The sequence below is a fragment of the Mytilus galloprovincialis genome, chromosome 12 (genome assembly GCF_965363235.1).
Source record: "Mytilus galloprovincialis chromosome 12, xbMytGall1.hap1.1, whole genome shotgun sequence".
NCBI classification, from domain to species: domain Eukaryota; kingdom Metazoa; phylum Mollusca; class Bivalvia; order Mytilida; family Mytilidae; genus Mytilus; species Mytilus galloprovincialis.
The window spans coordinates 26,479,104-26,499,955 of NC_134849.1; the positions used below are offsets into that span (position 1 = coordinate 26,479,104).

Below are 20,852 nucleotides of genomic sequence, written 5' to 3' on the forward strand. Positions count from 1 at the left end.
CATAATGTTTGTTATGCATTCGTTTTATGTGTTTGAGCTTTTGATTTTGCATTTGATAGGGGACTTTCCGTTTTGAATTTTCCTAGGAATTCAGTAATTTTTTGTGATTTTACGTTTTATATACAACTTGTTGCCTTTTGTTGGCTGTTGTTCGTGTGATTCTTTGTCAATTGTGTTCTCCAATTTATTTATATTGTAGTCCTGTGTTGTCATTTTGATGTTATATTTCACATGGCCATAAAAGTGCGAGGTTTGGCATGCCACAAAACCAGGTTCAACCCACCATTTGTTCCTTTAAAAATGCCCTGTACTAAATCAGGAATATGGTCATTGTTATATTATAGTTCGTTTCTGTGTGTATTACATTATAACGTTGTGTCGTTTGTTTTCTCTTATTTTTGAGTGTAAATTCACATTGCGATAAGACGTGTCACGGTACTTGTCTATCCCAAATTCATGTATTTGGTTTTGATGTTATATATATATGTTATATTTGTTATTCTCGTGGGATTTTGTCTATATGTGTTACAGTTTAGTGTTATGTCGTTGTTCTCTTATATTTAATGCGTTTCCCTCGGTTTTAGTTTGTTATCCCGATTTTGTTTTTTGTCCATGGATTTATGAGTTTTAAACAGCGGTATACTACTGTTGCCTTTATTCTGTACCAAGTCAGGAACATAATGTTTGTTATGCATTCGTTTTATGTGTTTGAGCTTTTGATTTTGCATTTGATAGGGGACTTTCCGTTTTGAATTTTCCTAGGAATTCAGTAATTTTTTGTGATTTTACGTTTTATATACATTGTGTATTACGTTATTGTTCAAGATCGATATAAATTGATCAATATTGGATTATCGTAGAATAAGAAACAACAAAAACGAAGGAGAAAATCGAACAACGAAGAAAACAAACAACATTACACAAAATTCTGCTTGAAAACTAGAAAGTACGAATTGGCTTTCTTTTTGTATAAAAAAAGAAAATGTGGTATGATTGCCAATGAGACAACTATCCACAAAAGACCAAACTGACACAGACATTAACAACTATAGGTCATCGTACGGCCTTCAACAACTAGCGAAGCCCATACCGCATAGTCATATGTTTTGTTTTTCGTTTTATTTTGTTATGCCAGTTTTGGTTGAAAATATCCTTATACTAATTAAGTTTATGATAAAAATTTAAACAATCTTACTTTGGAAGTATTGTTTTTGTACTTTCATGAATCCCAGTTTATAATTAAACTCAGTAAAGACCCGTCTTAATTGCATTTGATTGATTAAATCAGCAACACATATAAAACAAATCAAAATATATACCGGCGAAAATCAATTTAAACGATGATAACTCTCAGATTTAGATTTTCCGGTTTTACACAGGAGACTATATACTTAACTTAACAACAAAATGGACGATTTTTCGATACCATTTGATTATGTTTCTTTTGCACCATCTTACGGTGTGTCTTTTTCACCAGTCGTTCGCTATTCCCGTGTCTGTAGTGACGTTTTTTATTTTAACGAACGTAAGCTATGTACTAATGATAAATTATTTAGCCAGGGATATCGTAACCACACATTACTAAAATCATTTACTGAATTAGTCCAAAGATATAAAGATTTGGGTTTGAAGTTGGGTTGTACTTGTAGAAAACTTATCTTAAACGGGATAGCACATCCTCGTTTTAACGGTGATGTTGTTTACCGTGCCTAAAAATTTACAAACGATCCTAGTAAACTTATCTATCCTTAGAATAAATCTATTCTAAAAGGTTACACTAACCCATTTGATGTAAGTTGTCTACTGATTGATAATTTAGTCTTTGGTGCATGATTTTTATATTAGTTGTTAGTGGCTATGACCTAGCTGTCAGGAACTGCGAGTACTCTCAGATCTGTACTTAGTGTCTATTTGTTTTTGGGTCATACAATTACCTGGCCAACTCTGCGTTTTTGTTAGATGTATTTCTATTTGTATCCATCTAATGAGTTACGCCTCTTTCAACAGATTTTTATAGTTCGTTCTTATTATGTACGGTTACACCACTATCCCAGGTTAGGAGAAGGATTGGGATCCCCGTTACATGTTTAACCCCGTCACATTCTGTATGTATGTGCCTGTCCCAAGTCAGGAGCCTGTTATTCAGTGGTTGTCGTTTGTTGATGTGTTACACATTTTTTTCGGTAATGTTTTGGTCATAAAGTAGACCGTTAGTTTTCCCATTGGAATTGTTTCACAATTGTCATTTTTTGGCCTTTTAGAGCTTTTCTTAATCATTTCGTCTATTGTTGATAGTTGTCTCATGGATTGACAATCATACTTTATCTTCTTTCTTTTTAATTGCATGAAAAAGGTAAAAACAAACAATTAAACATATATAGCTATCAAACAGAAACATAAGGAGAACGGAATGGAAGATTGTTTGATATGGCTCCAGTGTGAAATGAGTGGAGGAAATTTACCAGTATACCTCTTTTTTTTAAAAACATGGAATGCATATATGTACTTAAAGTTAACTTTGCCATGTATTTGTAACAATTGTAGATCAAATAAAAGTAAAGTCCAGTTTGAGTACCACCAATTCATTTTCAACGTCCTTGTATCCACAGATCAGAGACTGTTGTGGTGTCGACTCGGAAACAATTACATTTAGAATCATCGTAGGAAACGAGGTAAATTAAAATACAGATCGGAATTTTAACTGAGGATTCAATCATAAATAAAAAAGATGAAAATGAACAAACAGAGCAAAAGACAGAAGAAACAAACAATGCCCATCCAAACAAAAACAAAACATCGATTGCGATAGCCAAAATATTAACCTAACATTAATTGAACATGGATTAAATAGATTTCCCATCATCATGATTAGGTTTTATCATTCCAGCATAATCTGCGAAATTAATTGAACATGGAATATAATAGATTTACCAGATTGAAAAGTAATCGTTGACCATCTTAGTATTCCCTACGATTTGCGAAACACAAACTTAAAATAAATCGAACGTGGAATAGAATGGATCTACCAGATGGACGAGAAATCTATTTTAATTTAAATACACCATATGATTAAAGTTTAGTAATTTAGTAAAAAAAACCTGCTTTTTATAAATAGATTAAGGGGTTGTTGCTTCCTTGTCATTCATTGGTTCTACTGCACAACCCGTCAGCATGACAACACAATACATAATGTCTCAAAATGATAGATTCTGTGAAGTGTGGAAAGTTACTGCATTGTATCACCTCAGTGAAATCAGTAAAATTGTTATATCTGTTTTGGTGGCTTTCCTAATGTTGTCTATGTAACAGAACTATACACAACTATAAAACGAGTTAAAGGTTAGATTCATGTAGCTATAAAACCAGGTTTAATCCACTATTTTCTCTGAAAAAAATGTCTTAACCAAGTCAGGAATATGAAAATAGTGTTCATTTTATGAGTTTTTATGGAATCCCCTTTTTGAATTGGCCTTGGAGGTCAGTACTTTTATTTTAACTATTTTTTTATATAAATGTTAATTACAATAACATTTGTCTAAGCATCAATCATATTTCTTATTCCAGAAACCCATAATTACGTCATTGCCGATGTCTGTTGAAATCAGTGAGAACAATCAAGCTGAAACGCTCTTACATACAATAGACGCTATAGATGGTGAGACTTTGATCTGTGAACTTCACAGTGTTCTTCCATTTAGTAACGATACGGTATTTGAGGTTAAAGAAACAGCAACTCCTGGAGGTGTGTATTTGCTATAAGTAGATATTAAAAGATGCGGTCGTAGTGCCAGTGAGACAACTCACTATTCAAGTCACACTGTTTTAAAGTAATTCAAAGCTCTGAATAACACCAAACAGGTAGCTATAAAGGTCCCTCAAAATGGCTAGTGGCTAGTTTAAAACCATTTAAACAGGGAAAACTGCGGTATAATCTATAGAAAAACGAGAAACGAACCACATCAGTAAACGACAACCACTGAACTTTAGGTTCCTTACTTATGACATGTGCATACATGATCTGAATGTTTCAATATTTGATACAAGATGTATCGGTAAAGGAAAGCTGTAGAGACTATAATATGCACTTAGGCAATGAACCAATCATTGAATTCTGGTACAATAAATGTTTTAAAAAATCGTTTTCATTGTGTTTATTTTCGAATTTGAAATTAATTCAATCAACATAAACGCAAGTTATTAACTTAAATTAAACTTTCCATTTATATATTTGTATCTAAGGACACTAACTAAATGTTCTGCATTCTAATCAGAATAGTCGTCGCTTCTGTAATTAATCGTATGTGTTCTGTTCCCGATTGTAACAGTTTGGATGTGTGGATTAGCATGAAGGTTACGCATGTATGCATTTTTGTGAATGTGATGGAATGTTATGCGGCTATCATATAAGTATATATATAAAACTTTCTTGAAATCATGTAGTTTTACTAATTTTTGTTTTGTCATAGCAGAAGACGCTCGACCTGTTTACACACTAGACTATGCGTGAACTTGAGTTCATTATATTCTCTTACTATTTATTCGTTATTATATTGATTTGTCTTTTTGATAATAATAAACAATTTATTTAAAGAGGGTAAAATCAGTACTAAAGCTTTTCTACCTCAGGAATAGATTACCTTAGCTGTATTTGGCAAAACTTTTAGGAATTTTCGGTCCTTAATGCTCTACAACTTCCTACTTTATTTGGCCTTTATAACATTTTTGATTCGAGCGTCACTGATGAGTCTTTTGTAGACGAAACGCGCGTCTGGCGTAAATATTAAATTTTATTCCTGGTATCTATGATGAGTTTATTAGTACAATACCCATCTCCCCTGATGCCCTCTGAACAATTGAAAATATACAATAATATAATCTATACATATACATAGTTATTACATACTTTTTATCTATTTATGAGTAACTTCTTTTGGCTTAAATGATTACCTCAATGGGTCCATTTTCACTTTAAGTCCAAGCTGGTCAAGCTTGTTCGGGTTTATTAGAATGTGATCGTTAACAACAAAACTAGTATTACAATCAATTTTAATGACAGTTTTTTTTTAAACGAATCGTCTTCGATTAAACAACATAAAATGAAATATTTTGAATGCTACAACCAAAATAGTGATATGATCATTGGTTTTCTTCTGGGTTTGAGACGAACTTTAATGTCAGATCCTTTTCTGCACGTCTCTCCATTTTGTACACACCTGATAAATAAACCAATATCGAAAAAGCATTCCATAATGCAATGTATATAGTAGAATACTTTTTTATCCATTCGACTTTGTTATGTTGATTTAAAAAAATGTACTTGAATATAATCAAATTTGATCACTATTTATGTTTTTTTTAAGAATATGGTATATACTATGTATATATACCAAGACACAGAAGCCTCGATTATGACAGTGTAGTGAGATATGGCGTAAGTGTCACGTGTACAGATGGTAGACAACCCTCTGATGAAGGACACTTAATGGTTTATGTAATTAAAAACATACCACCTGAATTTACAGACCTTCCACGTAAGTATTTATCTATTCTAACCAGAAACATTCCTTTAATCAAGGTACATTTTAGACAAAATTGACGATTTATTTTATACACAGAATAGTCATCATTTTTTGTTAGCATACGACAACATTGGTGTTTGCTTTTTTTCATGTTTTTGTAAACCCAAATAATCCAGTCTTTATTTTTCACTCACCTCGATTGCAACATTGGAGGACAATGACCGCATGGACCAGACCATAAGGGGACGCTGTAATTCTTCGAGTTCATGATTTTGATGATATGAACGAAAGACAACTGTGTCTTCAAAATTGACAGAAAAAAGTCTGAAAATGTCATAAAGTCACTTTTGGAGAAAACCATTTCGAAAGATAACATGGATATTAATTGAAAGATGTAGTTGATAATAAACTCATTGTTCGTAAATGATTGTCAATAAATACACCACTTGCAAAGTTTGTAAAACAACGTTAAAATGTAACCAAAATGCATCGATCTTATTTGTAAAATGTTCATATGATAACGCTCTTCATTTATTAAAAGGCAATTCATCTGCAATAACATTTCACCCCGAAAATGGCACCAAATTGGCTTCAAATTCTGAAAGATGTTGAAATATACGACTGGCATACGATATCATCCTGAAATTGCATATTAACAGCAGAGATAAAAGAACCAAATGAGAGCTATATTCGTTGTTCCGGTCATTCTATCTGCGCATATGATTTCATTGTTATTCATTTTTTCTCTCATAACTGCATTATGAATCAATTCTAATTGGATAAGCAATCAGTAGTACATTTGTACTAGGTAAGTTATTGATAAATTTAAAGGTAAACAACTTTCTAAATTAATTATCCTTTTAGTAAGTAAAATATATGGATCATTACTGTATTGGTAAGTTTTTGAAAATAGTTTTGTATTTACATTATATATCTAGGTGAAGAGATCCTGCCTCAACACTCCACAAGTTCCGGTTTTACGATTCCTATTGTTGTAACTGACGCCGATACTGCTAGAACGTCACTGTCATATGGAATCACATGCGAACCTTCAGCGTCATGTCCTTTCTCCCGAACAACAAGTAAATATTTTAGGAGTAAAATAAAAATCTTAAAAACTGTTTATTGTTCTAGGTTATTTTTAGTCATATAGGTCATTACGTTCTACATTTGGTCAACCACGGTTATTACATAAAATTGAGAATGGAAATGGGGAATGTGTCAAAGAGACAACAACCCGACCAAATAAAAAACAACAGCAGAGGGTCAACAACAGGTCTTCAATGTAGCGAGAAATTCCCGCACCCGGAGGCGTCCTTCAGCTGGCCCCCAAACAAATATATACTAGTCCAGTGATAATAAACGCCATGATACTAATTTCCAAATTGTACACAAGAAACTAAAATTAAAATAATACAAGACTAACAAAGGCCAGAGGCTCCTGACTTGGGACAGGCGCAAAAATACGGCGGGGTTAAACATGTTTGTGAGATCTCAACCCTCCCCCTATACCTCTAACCAATGTAGTAAAGTAAACGCATAACAATACGCACATTAAAATTCAGTTCAAGAGAAATCCGAGTCTGATGTCAGAAGATGTAACCAAAGAACATAAACAAAATGACAATAATACATAAATAACAACAGACTACTAGCAGTAAACTGACATGCCAGCTCCAGACTTCAATTAAACTGACTGAAAGATTATGATTTCATCATATGAACATCAGGCACAATCCTTCCCGTTAGGGGTTTAGTATCATACCATCATAACATATATGAGAAGAACATAACCCGTGTCATGCCAACAACTGTTTTTAGTTCCGATGCAAAGACCTTATCAGTGACTCAATATTAACGCCAAAATATGCAATCTTTAATGACTTGACAACAGTATCGTAATTATATCCCTTCTTATGTTGAGATTTAAACGCACCTTATGAAACTAAATCCTTAAATCACGCAAATAATACAATGCTATTTTCTGTTTGTAAACCTTACGTGAAATAACATGTGACTTTAGAGATGCTTACAATACTATAGCTCATTTTCATGGATACTTATCGCGTCTCTGTCCTCTGTTTCCAAATTGAATTATTTAATATCGCAATTTTTCAAACAAATCCGATAATTGAGACAGAAAGGATAACCCTTTTGCACTCACAGTTATCAAATAAATTCACAAGGATACAACCATTAACAAAATGATAAACGCTAACTAGTATGTTATTATTTATTAAGTATGTTTATGCAAGAATATTCATCACAATGCATAGCTCATTACTTTGTTTATTATAACAATACCAAAGGAGATTTCAAAACTTTGTTTACCCAACAATGTATGGCATGTAAAAAAAAAATATATTAAAACCGTTGTGATGCTTAGCATAATGACTAAATACAAAATGTACAGCCCCAAAATTGGGATAGAAAATTAAATAGAACATAAACATGCTATTTTTGAAAAAAAATATTAAGTTCCGGCAACACGAAACAAGCATAAAGGCAAAACAAAAAACGAGAAATTAAATAAAAAAAAAGTAGAAAATCTAAAGCGGACGTTGGTTTTTACATACAATGGTTCATTCAAATGTCTTGTTTAAAAAAATCTAAAATCTGTTATGACATGTATACAGACAACCAATCCAAAAACACAGTACAACGGATATTTGTATTTTTAAACCTCTTTCAAACAATCATATTTTTATTTCAACAAACAATAAACAGACAAAAGTTTGTGAAGATTTTGATTGATAAGTTATCTTTTATTTCAAGCATCAACAGGAGCAGATATAAAAACCAATGTTGATTTTTCCACAATACAAGTACCTGCTTTTGATATACACGTAACAGTGAACGATGGTGACACTACAGTGGGGTCGAAGGTTCTTAGCGTTTATGTAGAAAGTAAGAAATCTGATTTAAAATGATTGTCATAAATAAGATATAATTTATATGTGTGCTTGTATGCAACATTGTTTTTATACTGTGATAAACTGGAGACGTTTTGTGCCATGAAACATATAGTAAAGGTCATTTATACGAGTTTGGTTCTTCATATATTTATTTTACCGTTTTAAATGAAACATGACAACGGGTTCCACTTTGATCTCTGGATCAATAACGATTTATCTTGCTAAATTTTAAGAGGCATTTTTTTAAAATTTAAAACATTCTTTTGATCAGTAGGTCACGAATATATACTTACACATGGATGACATTATTTATTCTTTGAATAAGGCTTTTGAATTTCAAATATCTTCAAGATTGTATTGGTTGTTGCTTCCCAACTGTTATACTGCGGGTTCCATTTGTGAGTGTTGTTAAGAAAACAACATGTGGTTTTATTACCAAAGTATGTCTTGCATCTCTGATGAGTTTTTAACTTCAGACTAGAAAAAAGAATAGTACTAGTATTCATTTGTGTCAGTATCACCTGTATAACACATATCTTTAAAAGATCAACATAATCCTGATATTAACAATGATTAAAGTTTATAATAAAAATGACTAAAACATTTTTTCTTTCTATTTTCAAATAATTTGCGGTTTTTTGTTGTTGTTTTATTCCTTCAATACTCACAATTTATCTTAAATGGCTAAGTAGAATTATTTGATGATTGGTCAGCAGCTCAATGGTGATGAGTTGTAATGTGTCTACATAATGCAGACATGTTAGGCACATTCTCATTGATTTCTTATACTTTGAAATTCGATTTTGGTATGCTGACTAAAAGAGAGCGAGCATTCGGTTATGTTTTATGTTGAGTAAAGCAATCGAGATTTGTCGAATTCACAATTGAAATCATTTTTCAATTTTCAATTGTTCTGAGTATGGTCTTTAATGTTTTCTATTGTCTTTTATTTGATAAGGATGTATACGCCTGTCGAAATTTTGACGGAACGTATTATGGAATATAAATGTCCTGCGTCCGTCCGTCTGTCTGTCCGTCTGTCTATTCGGCGTAAACATGTCGCACCTTAACTCGAGAACCACTCATCCAAATTTCATGAAACTTAAAATAGTTGTTTCTTATGATGATCAAATGATCTGTATTCTTTTTGGTGAAAAAAAACCTTCAAATTTGAGGTGTTTTATGATTTATGACTATTGCTTAAAACTTTACACACTTCTTAGTTATATTAATCTGATTATCTGTATACTTTTTGGTGATAATTCAAAATTTAATTTTAGAGTTATGGAGGTTTTTTTATAAAAGGGGGGAAAGGGGGGGGGGGGGGTACGGGTTTCACACCGTATATTAAAAACCATAAATGATTATTGCTTTAAAATTTACACACTTCTTACAGTTTTATTAATAATAAGATCTGTATACCTTTTTGTGATGATTCAAAATTTTATTTTACAGTTATTGAGTATTTTGTATAAAAGGGGGATTTCATGTGTCGCACCGTATCTCAGAAACAATTTGTGATTGTTGAATAAAACTTCACACACAAGACGACGGGCGTATCATGAGCTCATGGCGCAGCTGTTTATCTTATTTCTAATAAAGTGTTTACCTCAGTGTCTTTTCGCCAATTGGTGCTTGAACAGCACTGGGTATTTATTTTTCTTGTTAGATCACAAGTTTTTCTTTCTTTCAGACATTAATGATATTCCGGTTTTCGCCAATGCTGAATCTGACCTAAAAATTGGGGTAGAAGAAAATACCGCTGTAGGTACACTTTTATATACATATTTTACAACAGATCTTGATTCGGTAGACGTCGTTACATATTCATGGACACCGACTACAAACAGTTACTTTGCTATAGATTCAGCGAGTAAGTATTTTATTTAGTTAATATTATTATTCAAATTGTAGTGAACATCATTTCATAAATAAACATTTTAAATCATCTGCACGCGTTTGGCTTACATCTTTTGATACACTGATATTAAATAGTTAATTTATGGCCTGATATATATTCATAAAAAAACATTGACCTCATGAATGAAAAGTTACTCATTTATTACTTATTCTGAAAATGATTTATAGCATGGAATGACTCGTTTGTATTTGACCACAACACCATATTAGGGGAAATTCACCAAGTAAGAACAAAAACTAGGGAATTTCTCACCGTCTCACTATTTCATTGGTAACTAAATTAACCTTTTGTCATAACACTACTTTTTTCAGGTGGACAGATTTCAACTGTTGCAGAATTTGACTACGACAATCTGTTCTATGTTGGGTTTGCTACCAACTTCCGCTTCGTTGTGAGAGCCACTGATACTAAAGACACTGCAACAACAACTGTCACAATCTCTATTGTAAATGTGAACGATGTTCCAACACTCAGTAATACCCATTACGTTTTAAATGACACAGAGAATGTGGTACGTACGATAATGTTTAATTCATGTCAATACCTTTTTACCATTTAATGCAGTCAAAGTTCTAACCAACATATATGTAGAAGGTTTTATGTATCTGTTTATACTTTCCAATAATATATATGGTCTTAAACGCTTAATGTTTTGGTTTACAATCACTAACAATGATTTAACGCATACGCATTTCCTTTATGCAATTCAAAAACATTGTTATTCATACAGTTATGAGGGTTTGGATGGTGTACTTCATATAAGTATATATTTTCTTATTGTGTAGACCTTTTTTCTCTACTCTTAATTTTTTTGTCAACTTTTCTCTATTCTTGTTTCTTTTTGTCCATTTATCTCTATTCTTATTTTTTTTTTAATTTATCTTTCTCTATTCGGAATTATTTTTTGTCCATTTTTCACTATATTGAATTTTTTTTGGTCAATTTTTCTCTGTACCTAATTCTTTTTGTCTATTTTTGTGTATTCTTAATTCTTTTTAGCCAATTTTCTCGATTCCGTATTTAAGAGCAACTTATTATTTTCTATTCCTAATTTATTTTTTATGTTTTTCCATTCTTTATATGTTTTAACTTTTCCGTTGCCCAGCATTTATAGTTGAATTATATTCACCAACAACTGCTGCTTTGTCTTTATTTGATTGTAATTTGATTAGCAATATTGATTGCATTTTTATAGCCCGAAAACTAGTAAACTCATTTTTGAGTTTAAGTCTGATTGGTTTATACAGACAATTAGTATTTATGACTATAAAAGAGAAGATGTGGTATGAATACCAATGAGCTATATGTCACCTTACGGACTTCAACAATGAGCAAATCCAATACCGCATAGTCAACTATAAAAACCCGAAATCACAAATGCAAAACAATTTTTTAGAAGTGCACAATACAAAATATATTATAAGTACACCTACAAGTAACTGTTATCGAAGAAATAATCCATGTACAAAATACACGTAGCCCCAAATTGTGAAAACTAGTCAAAATATCCTTACACCACTAGGTCGATAATTTTGCTACTTAGGTAAGATAAGGTTTCAAACATATCACCAGCCAGTAGCCAGACCTTTGGTACTGGCAACACCTTACAAATAGTGTGTAATTTAATTTTTCTTATACACAATTTTGGGAAATTATTTTAAATTCATTAATGTAGACCCTTGCCCGGATTTGGCTATACATTTTGTGTTGGTTAAATAAGCCCTATAAATTTTGTATTTTCAAATATTGTGGCCCCAAGTATCACCAAAGAGATACCAATTGTCGAAATGCAGAACCATTTGTACCTTTAAGGTGTGTCATTGTATTTCAGACACGACAGACCTACATATTTGTAATCCTTTCCTTATGCAATGTTATGTTATTACAAATTTAATACACAGAGAACACGTTCCTTATAAGTTGAGACACACACACACACACACATTATTTTAATAAACCAATTCTTGATTTTGACAGAAAAGAAATATGTGTAATGTTGATTTCAGTTCTTTGTCATTCGAACATTGCTAAAACATTCATTTTGTAAGCAGAAGGTCACAGATTAAGGGAGCTCATAACCTTATTGTTGATAGGCTACAATGTAGTGATAAAAGAGTGCAAGTTCACGTAGCCTTAAAGCACCCTAAACGGTATCTACATATTTGATTAAAAGGAAATCATTTTTTTTATAATGTGAATATCAACATAGATTTCCCCTTCATTTATTACTGTATCATGAGCATATTTTTATTTCTATATTTTTAGGAGTAAAATTTGTGTAATTCAAATCCGATCTGTATTACTATATAAGTAATGTAACGTAGCAGTATATATCAAAAATAATATACGTTACATTGACTGTTAGATTATTATGTTGGTACAATGTATGTTAAAGAAATTTCAATTCCAGGGAGAAACACTTCTGTCATCACCTAATATTGATGCATCAGATCCAGAAAATGAAACTTTAAGATACACATTGGACTGTAATGGATATAATACAACATATTTTGAAATGGACGAAAGTACAGGCGATGTTTATTTTGGCGGCGATTTTGATTCTGATATTGGTCATCCACCGGTCACTGAATGCAATGTCACCGTAACAGATCCAGGAGGTTTGACTGATACAGCTTTTTTAACTATAAACATAGCAGACACTAATGACTTTACACCGATATGTGAGCGAGATTACTACAATGTATTCTTATTTCCAACAGAAGATATTGGAACGATACTAATCAATGTATCGGCATCGGATGGAGACATTACAGAAACTTGAAATACAATAACCTACGGCTTGGATAAATCAGGTTTAGGGAATAGCTATTTCAATATCGATGAAAATGGGACAATAACTGTGGCCATGGATATTTCTGCATCCTTTAATTACGGCCAGACAGTGATCTTGACTTTAAGTGCAACTGATGGTGGAGGACTTGTGGGATATTCTACCTTGTCACTGATTTTCCCAGAGGTAGGGAAAAGGGAAACGTATTGTTCTAAACATAAAAAACTATCTATAAAAGAGGCAATAAATGAAAAATAAACTAAAAATAAACAGACAACACCATGGCTAAACAGAAAAAAAGACCACCACACAAACAATAGCACACAACACACAAAATAGAAAACAAAAGACTGAACCATTACAACAAGTTGGGATTATCTAAGGTGCTCCGAAGGGTAAGCCTATCCTGATTCACAGGTGGAAACCGCCATGTTGCTCATGTTAGTACAAACGCGGTTATAAGTGTAATTGACAGTCAACCAACTCAACTTTCATTGAAACCTACATGAAATACGAACATTTAGTTGAAATAGATATTTTATGAAATATAACATAGAATATAATAAAAAAAGAACATATCACATCGAACCCCGACTTCTCCAAAAAATACACCAGACATGCGCACAGAGAAAAAAAAACCTATTTGAAAGTTAAATGCGTTGATTTTCTGCCCATCCAATACCCGTCCACATTATTTTCTCTACGCAAAAGTGAAACAAACAAATCAAATGGTCCCTTTTCACCGTTGTATATAGCTATTAATTTTTGAAATTCTCTCACATTGATGTGTTATATTTTTTAGACAACTACAACGTCATCAACTACTACTGAACGTCCTTTCAAGACTGAAACATACCCTGACAATGGGTACTGGTATCTATTAGCAGGGATAGTTCTGATGATGAATGCTGTCCTGATAACAAAGCTGTGCATTAGATATTGCAGACCTTGTGCAGAGTAAGTAATAAGTTCTCTTATGAGACTCTCAAATAACTTTCAAATGGTTGTTTATACTAATATATATATAACAGACCTCCATTTTGACATACAGAGCACACCGTGATCAAATATATAGAAAATATATAGTATAAGACTAATATAAATATATACATCTTTCAAAGTGTGATCAGGGTGGACTTCATGAAACCTTAGATGAGGTGTACTGTACATTTGGTTTTAAACAGGAGTCTGATATTACAGTCGTATGTGTGTTTTTTTTAAATTTTTGATGAAACACTGCTTCCGGTTTGATAAAAGTTTTGTGTATATCAGCTCATAGACATCATATTTAACCGTGACGTCATCAACGTTTATTTCATGATCAACTCTTTTGAAATGGAATTTAGAATTGAATTATAAGAATTTACTTTACTGTTTTTTCTGTCCATATGAAATAACCTAAAAAATGTGATAAACACTTTTCAAAACGAGGTAAGCGGGCTTTTTAGTGTGCATCCCAAATTTTGAATTTATTTCTTCAAAAACAGAAAAAAAATATCACAGTAATTCATTAAATATCAGTTATTTTTGTCTGTTGTAGAATTGACAAAAGGACAGAAGTCCAGAAGAGAGCTGATAGAATAAAGGCTGCACAGGAAAGAAAAGCTAAAGTCAAATCTGATTTTTTTTCGACAGACGATCCTTGGAGTGTAAATAAGTATCAAAGTAAAAGTGTGTCAGAGGTTAGTTAAATAATTTAGTGCTAAAGTATGAGTATTCCTGGAAAGAGGAATAAGGGTACCGTTCAATGAATATAGAAAGAAAGGATTGATTTAAAATGTATTGTAAAGATGGAAAAATTAAAACAATAATTTTAGTTCTGGTGAAGTTTAAAATATTTAAATGTGTCAACTAGTCGAGTAACATTTTAATGAAGAAGTAGGTATTTCTTTGAATATTGAAATTAGTTATCAGATATCAAAATTAAGTAGACGCAATTGCATAGTAATTTCCGGATGTCCCATTCCGAAACGACATTCATTATTTGCAAGCACACATAGTTATCAAAGGTACAGGCTTATAATTTGATACGACAGATACGTCTATATAAGACCTATCAGTGACGCTCAGATCAATATAGTTATAAAGCCAAAGAAGTAAAAGGTGGAACATGTGGAAGAGCATTGAGGACACAAAGTTCCAAAAAAGTTAATTCAAATAAGACTAAGGAAATATAAGCATACAAGAAAATACTGAAAAGAAAGTTGAAGACAAAACAACATTATACGTGTAACAAAATCAAAATGTGTAAGTAATTGAAAGATATTAAACATTATTTTATTTTTAATTTTCCTGTAAGTTGAAATCAGATTTATTTTTAAAATTAAACATTTGACCAATAAATGAAGCTGTTTTGTAATAACAAGCACAACTAGTATGGTTTTCGATGTTTTAAAACATTTTTGCAGAAGCAAGACCCTGCTCCTGCAATAAACAGAAAAAATAAACGTAGTGATGACAAATCAGTCAATAGTTCAGACCAAGGGAGTCAAGGCACTACAAACGCTAACAGATCGTCAATGGACTCATTCGATAGTTTAAGTTCTTCAAAGAGTAAGTAATTAGCGACTTTTTTCTTTCGCTACCAGACATGCATGCTTAAGTTTTTAGTATAAACGTATGTTCGCCAACATCAATATATCAAAGAGAAACAACCTTAAGCTTCATTAAACCTTATAAACAAAAAGATGTCAGCTTTGGATCTACGTACAAACAATGCCTACTGTTGAATTGATTTTACAGTTAACATATATTTAAATTCCAATAGTAGTATCAAGTGCTGGTATCATAGTTTGTAAATGTTAAAGAATAGGATCAACTACGTGCATGTAGTCAATGATTCGGTATTTACAACAAAAAGTAAAATCACAAAAATTCTGAACTCCGAGGAAAATGATAAACAGAAAGTCCCTAATGAAATGGCAAAACCATTTAATAAAACACATCAAACGAATTGCTTACAACTGTCATATTCCTAACTTGGTATGGACATTTTCTTATTTACAAAATAGTGGATTAAATCCTTAAATTATTCGTTGATAAATTAAACAAAAGAATAAAAAAACTAGCTTTCCAACTACTTCAAGTAAAGTTGTCCTTATATAAATTTGACTTATGCTTTAGGCCTATTTCGGTTACACAGCCCCGCGTGTGTTTTAGTTGCATTTGTTTCCAAATGTTAACGATTGAGAGATATAAAACGATGCGATAAGAGTGTCAATAAGACAATTTTCAATCCAAGTTCCAATTTGAAAAAAAAACCATTAAATGTCTTGAGTTTGTAATAAAAAAGGGATAAAGCATGCGAAGAAGGAATTGGATATTTGTGTCTTAACTCGACCTTTAAATTGCTTCTTGACCAAGTAAATATTTACTGATAACTGTCTTGGCTACCGGATGTGTCTACCTTTACGTTGACTTAAAATATTAGAAAACACATTTCTTCTAGCATTTATATGTTTAACGATTTACAGAATAACAGAAAGATTTGTAATAAAATTCATTGATTTTGATTTCTTTCTTTTAGATCTTTTCCCGTACAATCAACAGTCACATCATATATTTAATCCTGAGATTGGTAGGAAAAATAAAAAGAATGTGGACCAAAAGTCTCTATGGTGAAACATGATGCTACAAACAATGACAAGCTACATATCATTTCACCAACTACGTAATGAATAAAACTGTTACAAAATATCTTATTTGTTGAAAACATATGTTGTATGGCATTCGTCAATTCAAAACAATAAAAGTGAACACAAACATGTCTAAAGGATAACATATACCCTCTTTAAACATGTGTCTAGACAATATTTTATCTTCAGGATAGTAATTATCCAGATTGAAAAGTAGTTGTGAATGCAATCAATTGAACAAAACTGACGATATGGTATAGTTGCAATGCGACATCTCTCAATCAGAGACAAATAACGTTGGAAATTATAACTTTTAACGATGATGTTAGTTCGTTCTATTTCTTAAATGTACATATTATAGAAAGGTAAACAACTGATTAATAAGTAACTTTCCGTCACTTGTGATGTAAAAATATTAGCCAATGGAAACTTGTCTCTGAATTGTTTCATTGTTTCGTTCCCAACTTCTTTAAATTGATGAAAATTGAATTATGATCATGTGTTTCGGCTGGTAAACGTTTCTTCATTAACGGAAAGATGAGGTTTATTTCAAGGCAGAATAAGTTTAACAGATAAAATACATATTTCTCGTGCAACTTTATGAGATGTTTTGGAATGGTGAAAGTTGTCAAGATATACAAACCATGTGTTTACTTGTTTGTCATTATACAGATGAGTCGATTGTAGGTTGTAATATCTATTTTTAATCATTATGAATATACAAATGATAATGTGGACGTCGTGTTGCTTATTCACAAGAGACCAAATGACACAGAAATTAACAACAGTTGGTCACCATACGGCCTTCAGGTGAACGCAGTAATGGTGGATAAGTTTTCTGTCAAATATTTTTCATGATTCTTATTGGCTTTGTATTACATGTACATGTATCATGAATTATAACTCCTTTTTTGTTTGTCGTTTTTGTCGAAATCTTTTACAATTTGGGGTAATTGTGCAGGTTTTAAACAACAATACGGGAATAACAATCCTTGTCAATATGTTTGTATACTAGTTTTATCATTTACAAGTACATGTATAATGCATAAGGTTTAGTCATGCAGATGTAGATTAAGCCCATGAATAGAACTACACACTTGTAAAAGGACGAGGAGGATCATTAAGATTGGCCATCAATATCGCACAGCTACTGCATTTGAAAGTGTGTTGCCTAGAAATGGCCATGATCATTATGATAGTAATTTGAAAACCAGTTTCAATGCACTTTTCAATTGATATAATGTAATCAAGTAAAGTACATAATGTTCTAAATCATGAACGATTAATAGCAAACATACAACACTCTTAAAACAGGTAAAAGCTTTAGGCAGAGTGGTGTTTGGGGCTTTCACCTAGAGTGCTTTTGCAAGTAAAATGTAAATTGCATATTTTAATGATTTAGCCTTTTTTAATGAGTTAATAAAATGGACAGATATTAAATGGATGTCACGGTAGATGAGAATAAGCGATGACAAAGAAGTTTAGTATTTTGCTCTTTCAAACGTGGTTGGGAGTGGAACAAAGACTAATCAGGCTTTTAAGAAAGATGTTGAAAACTGCACTGGAAATGTTGCTGTTTAGATAATAAAATACATGGCGAAAGTGCTTAACAGGTACTAACCAATCAAAAGTTAAACAACACTGACAGGAAAATTGATTTAAAAAAACCTCATGATAACACTTACAGAATGTATGCGCTCGAGAATGGGGACGCCTGCCTTGTCACTCTTGTTTAAAGAGATTGATGAGTCATCATTCAAAAATTCTTCTTAGCTATACTTATCAGGGGCGGGTCCACGTAAGTGCGTTATGCGCGTACGCCCCCTTTTAAAAAGAATAGATAAAAAATATCGTAATATCGTAATCTGCTATTGAATATGGCAATTTATCATATTCAGTAAATACACATTTAATCTGATTTCTTTTCTTTTTTTATATTTATTCGGAATCACAGGGACATTTAAGGGGGGGGGGGCATTACACTCCATAATGAAATTAACGTGAAATGGTTCTAATTATTCCACTCTACTCTAACCATTCATTGGAAACGAGAGTCCAAAGGCCGTGTCTCGGAGTTTTGCATTAATGTACATTAATACCAGTAAACAGTAATCAAAGGTACCAAGATTATAATTAAGTATGTCAGACGCGCGTTTCGTCTACATAAGATTCATCAGTGACGCTCAGATCAAAATAGTAATAAAGCCAAACAAATACAAGGTTGAAGAGCATTGAGGACCCAAAATTCCAAATAGTTCTGCCAAATACGGCTAAGGTAATCTAATCCTGGAATACGAAAATCCTTGGTTTTTCGAAAACGTTTTGTAGCAGGAAATTTAGAAAATGACCATATAATATTCGTGTCAACGACGAAGTGCTGACTACTGGGCTGGTAATACCCTCGGGTACGAAACGTCCATCAGCAGTGGCATCAACCCAGTGGTTTAAAAAGTTATATTAATACTATCAGTTTAATTGAGGGTGGGCCTGGCATGTCAGTTAACTGCTAGTAGTCTGTTGTTATTTGTGTATTATTGTCATTTTGTTTTTATTTTGTTACATCTTCTGACATCGGACTTGGACTTCTCCTGAACTGAATTTTAATGTGCGTATTGTTATGCGTTTGCTTTTTTACATTGGCTAGAGCTATAGGAGGGAGAGTTGAGATTTCATCAACATGTTTAACCCCGCCGCAATTTTGCGCCTATCCTAAGTTAGGAGCCTTTGGCCTTTTTTAGTCTTGTATGATTTTTAATTTTAGTTTCTTGTGTATAATTCTGAGTTTAGTATGACGTCCATTATCACTGTACTAGTATACATATTTTTTAAGGGGCCAGCTGAAGGACGCCTACGAGTGCGGGAGTTTCTCGCTACATTGAAGACTCATTGGTGGCATTCGGCTGTTGTCTGCACTATGGCCGGGTTATTGTCGTTTTGACACATTCCCCATTTCCTTTCTCAATTTTAGTAACATGTACTAGTATATTTGGTATAGTATTTTTACTTCCCAATCTGGATAGCTTTTGGTAGTATCATATTGTTTCAATATGTATTAGTGACTACCTTAGTGACATCATCGGGCCTATATGTTGCCATCAAGTTCAAGCACCATATTTATTCATGTACCATATACAACCTATCGGAACTAGACAATGACATGATTGCTTTAATTTAGTACTGTTGTACAATAAGGTCAATTTTCATATTCAATCATGTATTCCAAATTGAAGCCTACAATATTAAGAACGAACGACATTTTTACTTCAGTGTTTGTTTGTCTTGTATCATATGTGTTGTTCACTGAAACCAAAACCTTATCTAAAATAGAGAGATATTTATTAGTCTGGCTTCTTCATAATTTGATGCTTAATTGTGAAAATCCAGGAGCTTCTGAGCTTCCTCGTGGACCCTCTACCAGGGGAAACGTAATTAGGACTCCCGTTCATAAAATTCTGACCTAGGACAATTGAAATGTTTAGTAACGCCTTATACCGTAGGATTTTGAATTTCTCGTAATTGGTCTTCTGCAATTAAGATCCATCCAATCATCTTAATATACCATAGACAATAAATGGAGAGAATTCGGCATAAAAAATTTCAAACACTGACACTTTAACTGTAAAATATACATGCTCCAAGTCAGGAACCGTTACATTAGTGCACTTCATAATGATTTAATGTTTTTTGGCAAAGATAAGGTTAAATAACAATTTCGCCTCGCTCCGCTCGCCGAACTATTTCATTCCCTGCCCCATCTTTCAAATATCCCGGAAAAAAGACTGCTTATTATTTCAACAGTAACATGGCAAAAACTCCAGTTTCCGGTGCATGTCAAATCATGGAGGGAAACAAAATAGTCCATGTTTTCTCAATTTTTTTTCTGGACTCATTTTTTTTCTGTTTGATTATAGGTTCATGCTGAGTTTAAACATAAATATATATTTAGAAAAAAACTTGTATGTTTTTGGGGATATAATTCCAGGAAAGTGGAAGGATATCATGTTTACTGGAAGTGGTCGGGCCTAGTAAAAACAGCAAACAGAAAGTAGAAAAAAATGTTTTGACATCAGG

The 20,852-nt window shown here is 32.4% G+C and overlaps 1 protein-coding gene across 1 annotated transcript; it reads left to right on the forward strand.

The window, feature by feature from the left end:
* Nucleotides 1–6,463: 6,463 nt before the first annotated feature.
* Nucleotides 6,464–16,855, forward strand: LOC143054781 (uncharacterized). The gene is made up of 9 exons (XM_076227832.1): nt 6,464–6,601; nt 8,295–8,426; nt 10,128–10,307; nt 10,667–10,866; nt 12,766–13,332; nt 13,949–14,103; nt 14,687–14,828; nt 15,555–15,699; nt 16,673–16,855. The coding sequence occupies exons 5-9, from the start codon at nt 13,222–13,224 to the stop codon at nt 16,765–16,767; spliced, it is 648 nt and encodes a 215-aa protein (XP_076083947.1). The 5' UTR covers nt 6,464–6,601; nt 8,295–8,426; nt 10,128–10,307; nt 10,667–10,866; nt 12,766–13,221; the 3' UTR covers nt 16,768–16,855.
* Nucleotides 16,856–20,852: the final 3,997 nt, after the last annotated feature.

Coding starts and splice junctions, on each gene's coding strand:
- LOC143054781 (XM_076227832.1), top strand. CDS start 13,222: ATGGATATTTCTGCATCCTTTAATTACGGCCAGACAGTGATCTTGACT. Junction 13,333..13,948: donor TGTCACTGATTTTCCCAGAG/GTAGGGAAAAGG, acceptor TATATTTTTTAG/ACAACTACAACGTCATCAAC. Junction 14,104..14,686: donor TATTGCAGACCTTGTGCAGA/GTAAGTAATAAG, acceptor TGTCTGTTGTAG/AATTGACAAAAGGACAGAAG.